Source organism: Xyrauchen texanus, chromosome 49, assembly GCF_025860055.1.
Source record: "Xyrauchen texanus isolate HMW12.3.18 chromosome 49, RBS_HiC_50CHRs, whole genome shotgun sequence".
In the NCBI taxonomy this organism is placed as follows: domain Eukaryota; kingdom Metazoa; phylum Chordata; class Actinopteri; order Cypriniformes; family Catostomidae; genus Xyrauchen; species Xyrauchen texanus.
This window is the reverse complement of record NC_068324.1, coordinates 11814721-11824752: the sequence shown is the minus strand read 5'-3', so window position 1 is coordinate 11824752 and position 10032 is coordinate 11814721. Positions and strand designations below refer to the sequence as shown.

At 36.2% G+C, this 10032-nt stretch overlaps 1 protein-coding gene across 1 annotated transcript in view; it reads left to right on the top strand.

The window, feature by feature from the left end:
- Positions 1-69: 69 nt before the first annotated feature.
- Positions 70-10032, top strand: part of cacna2d4b (calcium channel, voltage-dependent, alpha 2/delta subunit 4b) — a 39160-nt gene continuing 29197 nt past the window's right edge. The window contains exons 1-9 of the mRNA XM_052123077.1: positions 70-734; positions 3259-3340; positions 4367-4483; positions 4646-4705; positions 5083-5245; positions 5371-5502; positions 5622-5682; positions 7380-7530; positions 7649-7723. Of these exons, the coding sequence (XP_051979037.1) occupies positions 613-734; positions 3259-3340; positions 4367-4483; positions 4646-4705; positions 5083-5245; positions 5371-5502; positions 5622-5682; positions 7380-7530; positions 7649-7723 (963 nt within the window). The 5' untranslated portion in view covers positions 70-612. The remainder of the gene's footprint in view (positions 735-3258; positions 3341-4366; positions 4484-4645; positions 4706-5082; positions 5246-5370; positions 5503-5621; positions 5683-7379; positions 7531-7648; positions 7724-10032) is intronic.

Here is a 10032-nt window from a genome sequence, read left to right as displayed (position 1 = left end):
CCATCTCCCCTCCCCATGCCTGTGCATCCACAGTGGGGAAAGTGTAATCCATGTGGATTACACTGTAAATTGGGTTATGGAGGATTGGTCGCTCTGGAAGTGAATATCAACAGCAGCACTGTCTAAACTGCTCAGCGCTTCCTATTGGATTCCCAAGGTGTTTTAGTGTTGATGTATGGATTATCACAGGGATTATTGCTTGTGAAGAACCATGGAACTTTGCAGAGCATCTGTCAGATGTGATGCAGAGGATATAATGGAGCATATGTTAACATATTGACATTGAGTTTACTTTAAGGTACTTGGATTATCTGTATCATCCGCATAATGAGAAGTGTTGATTACTCCATGAAGCTCAGTGTTAGTTTGGGGAAAGTTTCTGGAAGATCTGAGCATGAATAGGAGTCTGCTGATGTGAAACAAGGCCTTCCAGGAACATTTGGATGTACAAACAATACAACTGATGTGGCGCTCAGAGACACACCTGATAACATCGAGGCCAACTTGAAAAAGTCTATTTTGAAACAAGTGAATAGAAGTCAGGCTACAATTTCAGTACCACTGGAGTAGAGGATTCTGGGCGTCTGTTTCTCATGACTGTTCACCGTAAAGATGTGTGTGGATGTGAGCATCATATGTCACAGAAGAGGGTCTTCTTGGGTTACGTTCTTCATAGTCTACACAGGCATGCTTTGTGTCTTCACACATGCTCAAATGAAGATTCCACCTGAAACGTAAGATTCACCTTAGAATTTCCGCATTTTAATTCCACATTGAATTTGCCCCCTTTCTTTCCCATAATGGTTTAGGGTTTTCCCCCCACATAAACGGAATCCATTATACATTTATAAATACAGATAGCATTTAAAATAATAACAAAAATATTTGACATATTTCTTCCATCATTTCCATAATTTATTCATGATTTTCTTCACATGAGCAGAAAACATTATCAAATTATAAATACCAATAACAGATCCCATTCAAATTACATTTAAATTAATTGTAAACAAAAATATCACTGAAAGAGAATGTTCAACCCATTTCCATTCCAGAATTTATTTATGATGATGTCTCCACATTAAAGTGAAACTTAAACAGTTTTGCTTTCTTGCATAGGCATCTCTGATTTGACTTGTCTCTGATTTTATGTGCCATATAAGTGACCTTGTATATTGAGAGCAAATCAATGATATTTTTTATTTCATTTGTTGTGCTATGGGTGAAAATGATATTTTTCACCCATAACATAACATATAATTATACAATCTTATTAATATTTAGCTCCTTCCATTGTGTAACTGTTTGATAGCTTCTCTTTAAGACCAGATAGACTATTTTGGGCTATAATTTGCGCTGTGCTTTCTCAAGTTCCATGCACATTAGAATTTCAAATGAGACAGAAAGAGAAATTGCTTGTGATCATTTTTAGTAATTCCCTGATCAACAGTGTTTGTCGTGGTGTAAGAATTCAGTCCTCATGGGACTAGGAAGTCGTTATTAGCAGATGGCAGACACTCTTCGACATAGGCGGCAATAAATATATTTTAAGGTGGAGGCAAGATAGTAGTTTTGTGGGATTATAATTCATTATTTTGCATAGACAGTAATATATTATAGTGAAGAGAAACATGCATAACTCTCTTATTAATAAAAACGGTTAACGCTTTTGTGAAAGGTGCAAGCCATAATTACTGTTGGTGGTTTCTGACTTACAAAAATAACCTCCTAAAATAGTGACAAATCTGCCTCAGGAGACTTCTCTGATCATGTTCTAACATTTTTAAATAGAAGGTTAATGTCCTGGCTTGAAGTGCCACTGTTTTAGCAGATACACTCGTACCTTTGATACTGCTTTCTGGATAACAGCCAGAGATACAAGCTAGCTCACAGATGGTCACACAGGGTGCCGTGTGCACACAGGAATTTCATATCAGAGGCGTTGACCCTTCCCTAGATTACCGTCAATATTATTCCTATGCATCATCATTTTAAAGTTGTATTATGTACCCTTCTGGACCAGTTCAGTATACAACACAAAGCCTATGTCAAGGGTGGGATTATATATCTGTTTTTAGGGATTTATTGCTATAAAAACACATTTTATTTTTATCTTAATACCCTGTATTTGTGTTGAGATACTGTATATAGATTTTATAGAACTTCAGTATTAGGAAATCACATGACAATTGTGTAGGTTTCTTGCAGCACACAAGGGCAATGGTGTATTACATGTTTTACATGTAATTTAATTCTTTTTAGGATTGAGATATTTTGCCATCCAAATGTCTACTTGTGTGTTTTCCATTCAAGAGATGGTTCACTTAAAAATGAAATTTCTGTCATCATATACTCACCTCTTTGTGTTCCAAACTTATATGACTTACATTCCATGGAACACTATAGGAGCTGCTCTTTTCCCATAAAATGAAAGTGAATGGTGACTGAGGCTGTCGATTCCAAACATTCATCTTAACAGTTCCTTTTGTGTTTTCCATGGAAGGAAGAATGTCAGATGGGTTTGGAACAACATAAGTGTGTGTAAATGATGACAAAATAAAAATTCTTAAGAAAAATATCCCTTTTAATCTCTCTGAAGTTTTTTGGATAGCAATGTGTTTGCAGCTTTATCTGGCTGACTGGACATGTTGTGGTTGACTCCACATGGATTTTCCTTGCGGTAATAGTGTCACAATCCACAACGTAGCCAAGCTATTAACACAATTCCCCAGGCATCCTAAGGATCCCGGACTATTTCAGGTCAACAGAGATGCCTCCACATAAGACTGATGACCTGTTAAGTTCAGTGTTAATCCAGCTTGACCCAGAAGTCACCGTTTCATATGACAAGTGCTGACAGGTCTTTCTTCTTTTCTTTGCATTTTGTGCATCATATATTAAGGGATGTAATTTACAGGGACCTCCTGTCCTAGGCTTACATTTAAGCATTTTAATGTATAGGATTGTCTGTGTTCGGACTGGGTTTCAAACTGTGAAGTTTGTATTCACTGTTAATGTTAAGAGATCAATAGATTACTTGGAATCCTATCAAGTGATTATGGGCCACCTACAAATCCAACACCACTACTGTATGTATATTTATAGACATGCAAAATCATGTGAAACAACTTTTTTGAATTTCAGTTGGAGTAACAATTCAAACATTCAACTAGATCCTTTGTTTTTGTGCTTAAACATTCAATTCAATTCAATAGTGATACATTTCACACAATTTGTGCTGTTTCTTTGTGTCTCTAGGGTTCAAAAATGGGCCATTACTCTTTCAGAGAAAATAAACGCCTTTGCATCAAAATATTCAGGAGCTGCTCTGTTACAAAAGGTCAGTATCAATTAAAATGTAAATGTGCCAGTCCATTTTTTGATCATTTTGAAATCAGCATAAAAGTAATCCAAAAGTAATCCAGCAGGTAGTTTAAAAAAGTAAAAAATGGAACACCCCTGTTTTCACAAGAGTTTAGAAAATGCTCTGTAATCTGGAAATGAAAAACTTAGATGGGGGTTTCCGTTTCAGTCTGCATTTGTCATATATAAAACTATGTAAAGCTTTAAGGGATGGTTCACCCCAAAATTAAAACACTGTCATCATTTACTCACCCTCATTCCATCCCAGAAGTGTATAAATCTGTAGGTCCATACAATGCAAGTGAATGGTGACCAAAACTTTGAAGCTCCAAAATCACAAAGGCAGCATAAAAGTAAGCCATACTACTCCAGTGGATAATTCCATATTTTAAGATGCAAGAAGATTTGTTTGTTCGAGGAAATGATCAATATTTAAGTCCTTTTTTTACTATCAATCTCCACTTTCACTTTCACATTCTTCGCACATATCGCCACCTACTGGGCAGAGTGGAGAATTTATATTAAAAAAGGACTATAGGATTGATCTGTTTCATATAAATTGTTCATATGGATTTAACCACTGGAGTTGTTTGGATTACTTTTATGCTGCTTGCATATGCTTTTTGAGCTTCAAAATTTTGGCTAGAATTGTATGGACCTACAGAGCTGAAATATTCTTCTAAAAATCTTAATTTGTGTTCTGCAGAAGAAAGAATGCGAGGGTGAGTAAATGATGAGAGGAATGTAATTTTGGTGTGAATTATCCCTTTTAATAATTTTTCAGTGAAAATCTAAAAGGATGAATAGAGATATTTAAAAAAACAATTATTCCTTTTGTATTCCGCACAAGAAAGAAAGTCATCCGACAACATGAGCGTTAGTGAATTATAACAGAATTATAATTTTTGACTGAACTATTCCTTTAATAACAGAGAAATGCTTTTGATAAAACATTTTTTTATTGTAGATAAAAATTCTGAGACAATTCTCTTGGTATGTCTAGAAACTTAAAGATGTTGAGCCCATCATTAGAATAGAGGAGGTGGATGGAGCACGCTTAGTTCAAGACTTTTCTGACGAAATTGAGAGAATGCTTGGAAGCAAGATGAAGTCTGTGAAGGTCAGTATTACATTTATTCACATTTTCTATTATATTATTTTCTGTATTATTTTAAAGTGACCCTGCAATTGTTAAATATAAGACTCTTCTGTAAATTTTCGTTTGATGACTGTCATTGGTTTTAACTTATAGAATCAAACATAATGTTCTCTTTGTCCTCAGAGACTGGCAGACATTGCTGAGGATGCTGATTTATATCATGAGTTTAATGCATCTTTACAGGTAACAGTTAATGACTTGAACATGCATTTGAATCTGTTAGTAAAACCATATAAAATCATTTATTATAAAATGGACCTCAGATTCTGATGAGCCATGTTAAAAGCCATTGCAAAATGTTGATAAATACACACTTATGACCATACTGTCTGTATTAATGTGATAAGTTTCTGTGTTACTTGGCAACCAGAAATAGTTAGAGTAATAAACTATTGTATATTACAAGGTGGTAAAATGTTTAATTCTGAGTGTTAATATTAATAAATGACCTATTTATTAACATGTGAGTTTTTATCATATTGTAAAAAGCAAGCGTTGTCCCTAAGAACACCCATTACCCATAGTAAAACCATTTTTGTCTTGCTATATTTTTCTATCAGTTTGACTATTTCAATGCATTATTGGTGAATACTATGGATGAAGAGGGAAATTTCATCGAGCTTGGAGGTGAATTTCCATTGGAGGAGAATGAGCATTTCAACAAACTTGCAGTCAACACTTTAATGAGCGACATTCAAGTTCCAACCAATGTCTACAACAAAGGTATGACAACACGATAAAACCACCATTTTATGTTATCTTGAACCTTGATCAGATCACAACCATGAACTCAAATCCCAGGAATTCTAGACAGCTAATGTCCCTTATCACACTTCTGCTGAATCCAGATCCAGACATTCTTAACGGCGTGTACATGTCTGAGGCCTTGAACGATGTTTTCATTAGTAACTTCCAAAAGGACCCAACGCTTACATGGCAATATTTTGGCAGCTCATCAGGCTTCTTCAGACTCTATCCAGGTATGATAAATTTTTTGAATTAACGAGGTTTACTGTCAAATCTTGCAACTTTGAAATTCATGACTACAGTTGGAGTGTGCAATCTTCTGATCCAGTTTGTTGGTCTTTGTAACACTCAGGGATCAAATGGACCCCCGATTCTAATGGCGTTGTTGCTTTCGACTGCAGAAACAGAAACTGGTGAGATGTCGTAAAGCATTTTACTGAAAATCTAAACAAAATTTGTTGTTTATGCATATCATGTAATTGTTCAACAAACAGATAGTCCAGCCCCAAACTCACACCACTGGTTAAGCCAGAGTTTGACATGTCTGGCTGCTCAAATAAACTGAGCAAGGTTGCAATAGCACCACAGAGCCACAGTATTTACACTCTTTGGAAATGTAACCTATGAATGCAATTATTGTTGTTTCAGCACATTAAACTGGGATAGGAGACTGGGATAAGTACTGTATTTGTGCATAGCAAATACACATTTCACCTTTAAAATAGCATGAATTGAGAAACAAGTTATGACCTTCGATGCTACAGCATCTTTGTATTGCATTTTTGCATAATGGCATGTTGGGCAAGGTCTTTTCGGCAAGGTCTTTTCCTGACACAGTGTGCAGTGCAGGATTATCTGTGTGGATGCCACCCAAATGTCTGCTTGTGGCTATGGTAGGCAGTTAGGCACTGATCCCACTAAAAGACTTTAATCTTATTGTTAAATGGTTAGCAGCTCAACCGCCAGGTTAGTAGGACCGACTTAGGCTCCATATGTGATTGTTTACACTGAAGTAAATGATTAATATGTGTGGCAGGGTGGAGGGCGGGGCCGGGTCGTGATCCCACACACCCGGCCCCTAATCAGGCTAATCAAGCCTCAGAGAGGGACAAAGGCCGACTGGAGACTGCAGTGGGAAGAGAGAGAGAGATTTACGGACAGCTGTCCGACACCTTTGTGTGTTTGTCTTTTTGTTTAAGTTTCGTATTCAAATATCATTTAGATTCTCAAGCCGGTTCTCACCTCCTCCTTTCCATTAATCCCTTTACACTATGTATCTGGATCACTCCAGTACGCTACAAAGAAAGATATTAACGTTTTGGAATAAACAAGGATTAGAGGATTGGATTTGCATCATCCTTGAATAATTACACTTATTCAACTTTAATTAAGGAGCGTGTTAGCCTCTTGGTAGCCCCCAACCCCATATACCTACCGTAAATTGGGTGTTTCTATTTTAAACTAGCAATCAATATTACTTTAATTGCATTTAGTATAGACAGGGCGTCATTTATTTATTTATTTATTTATTTTTTATGGGAGTTCTGATTTACTTGGTGCTATAGGTGAGATTAGACATGAAGGATTGTATTATTATTTTTTTAAACTGAGGAGTTTGGTATGTACCGTATATGTTTTGTTTAGTGTGAACACGACATGGAAAAGAGCAGCTTTGGCATTTTGATTATACTTCAATTTGTGTTACATGAGAGAAAGTCATGCAAGAGTTTCACGTGAAATGAGGGTGGGTGGATAACAGAATTGTCATTTTTAAGCAAATGATCTACGGAAGATGCTTAATTTGACTTACCAAATGTAGACATATTAATTTGAAATTTCTGCAACCTAATTTTAACCAAACACTATTTTGCTTACACCAATAGTAACACAATAGTAAAAAAATGGACACATTTTACACAAGAGTAAATTATGACAGTACACCCAAAAATGTAAATGCTGTCCCTTTAATAAAAAGGTTAATTGGTAACAATGGGTAGCACATGCCCACTTTTCTTTGAAAGGGCATAACAGTTCTGAGCATAGTCCCCCTAGACATACCTACTGCAGATCTCTTGAGCACACTTCTAAGAAAATCCTCTCTTTCTGTCAGGTATATCCAGGCTGCCACGTCTCCTAAGGACATCATCATTTTGGTTGATGTCAGTGGCAGCATGAAAGGTTTAAAAATAACCATTGCCAAACACACCATCAACACTATCCTGGACACGCTTGGGGAAAATGACTTTGTCAATGTTATTGCAGTAAGCACACCCTTTGGTTTCCATTTCAACACTTCTATTGCAGACACACATTTTTCTGTTGCGGACATAGAAAAGTCTTTTAATCATAAAATATGATTTTGTCATCATCCTCCCTCAGTACACTGATTATGTCCGCTACGTGGAGCCCTGTTTTAAGGGGACATTGGTTCAGGCAGACTTGGACAACCGAGAGGTAAGTCAATTAACAGCTTCACTTGAGCCTAAGGAACAAAGCTAATGACTGCATGCCAAAGCAAGATACCTGCTCACATTCCCCCATATGCACTCACGTACACCTCGTACACAAATCTATACATTATGTTTGTTTGTCTTTTTGGTGTGTGGGTTACTTTGGTATCTCATTGAAGTAAACTGCAGTGAATGTATCATTTAGGAATTTTGTCATTTTATTCATGATTCAGAATGAATAGGTCTTAAATTAGTTGTTTTCAACTGGTGTGTCACAACCCAAAATTGCGTCTCAGGCCTGTGCCGATTGGGTCACGGACAGCAGGGAAAAAACATTGCTAAACATGAGAAATAAATTGCAACTAACCATGTAATCATGCATGGTTAGAATGGGAAAATGAACAAGCTTTTCAACTTTTAAAAGTGAGGAAAAAACACCTCCAATGTCTTCATCAAAATATCTAAAATTGTTGACAGCAAAGGTCATGCGTATGTGGTATGAAGTCTATGGTATTTTGCTGTAAAATGTATCTGTCACTTGGTAGATGCTATAGCCAGATTAGGTAGATGCCTTGTGTGACATGCCTAAATCCTCAAACAATGAACAATACAAGGTAACCAAGATTTTGTTGAAATGTGAATAAACATGGCTTGTCAACCTCAGTTTGGTTTTGCAGAAAATTATTGTTACAAAGAGTTACAAAGTTCCAAATTGTTACGGAGCGTGAAACCATTCAAATGAAGAGACATTTAGAAACTATAATAACAAAACTGTTGAGTGTCAAGTTTTTAATTAATAAATTAGTGGATGTGTTAATATATTTCAGCGTTTAATTTTAAGGATATTTTTGTTTACTATTATTCCATTCAACTATTTTGGGTCGCCACTTGACTAATGTAAAATCTGGATCCTGAAGCAAAACCAGTTTAGAACCTCTGTCTTAAATTGTTTACTTACTGTATTCAGATTTTTACCTCACATGTCTGGTCTATCTGATTTAAGTTATTTCTTGTTTGTTTGTTTTTTACCTTTTGGTGTAGATAAATTGCTTGCATTATGGGGCCACTATGCTATAGCTGTAGCATCCTCATTCTGTTGTTGCTTTTAGCCATGTGATAGCATACAGTAGTGAGTGGGAATTTGATCTGATGTGCTCTTTGCTTGATATATTTCAGAGAGCATGTAGGGACGTACTCTAATCTGTGGAATTATGGTCAGATACGGAATTACAGAGTGATCTGATGCGTATCACTCATGTATTACCCATTTGCAAGTGTATGTCAAAATAATATTACAACAATAAAATAACAATACATATGAGTGTGTGTCTGTTAGTGAGTGTATTTATACATGTATGTATGTCTGTATGTATGTATGTATGTATGCAATCTATATGTTACATATAAAAATCCAACATCCGAATTGCATTTTTGTGTTTGCTCTGTTCTATTTACACCCTATGCAAATTATGGTCTTGACTTATCTAGTGCACTTGCATCATAAAGCATGATTCATAGACTATGAATAGGATAGCCGCAAGAAAGTTACCAAATGTTTTGTAAAGCAACTATACAATTGTATGTCTCTGAATGTCAAGATGTAACACATGTAGGACAGTTGGTCAGGCCTGCTCAGTCATGGTTTAATGTAGGTTGTTGGGTCAGCAGAGCTGGTAATGTTTTTGCAGATGTAAGTCAGTCAGCATCTGCTCAAAGTTCTAATACTGGATCCTATAGTTCTGTCCCATTTTTGACCACTGAGTAATAGAGCTGTTCAGGTTGTAGTCCTAAAACCCTGACATGGGTTCCCTTAGGAATTTCCTATGGGTTTTTTAGAATGGCAGTTTTGGATTTATGAGTAAATTAAGGTCTGTGTTTAAAATTACTTACACGTTTGACTTCCACATTTTGTTTTATAGCAAGTTGTAATTACCTACAGTCTTACCTCAAAAGTGAATATTGAAGCCACTGTTTAAAAAAAAAAAAAAAAAAAAACCAGTGACAGTGGGCATGGCCATGAAGTTTTGGTATTTCCGTGGAAGCATGCGCTAAGTCTAAGTGCAAGTGTGTTTGGTGAAATCACACAGAGTGTATTCATGAGCTGAATAGGAGGCTAAACAAAAAGTTAAAGTGTGTCGAGACTGCAGTATACCCAACAGTCTCTACAGCACGTGCAGGCCATTCATGCATCACGAGCATGAACAAAACTTCATATAATAAAGAAAGCACCACTATTAATCCTTGAGATTTCCAACCCATTGGCATGATTGTATTGTGCCCATCCCAGTCAGATGTTTTGTCTTCTTGTGAGAA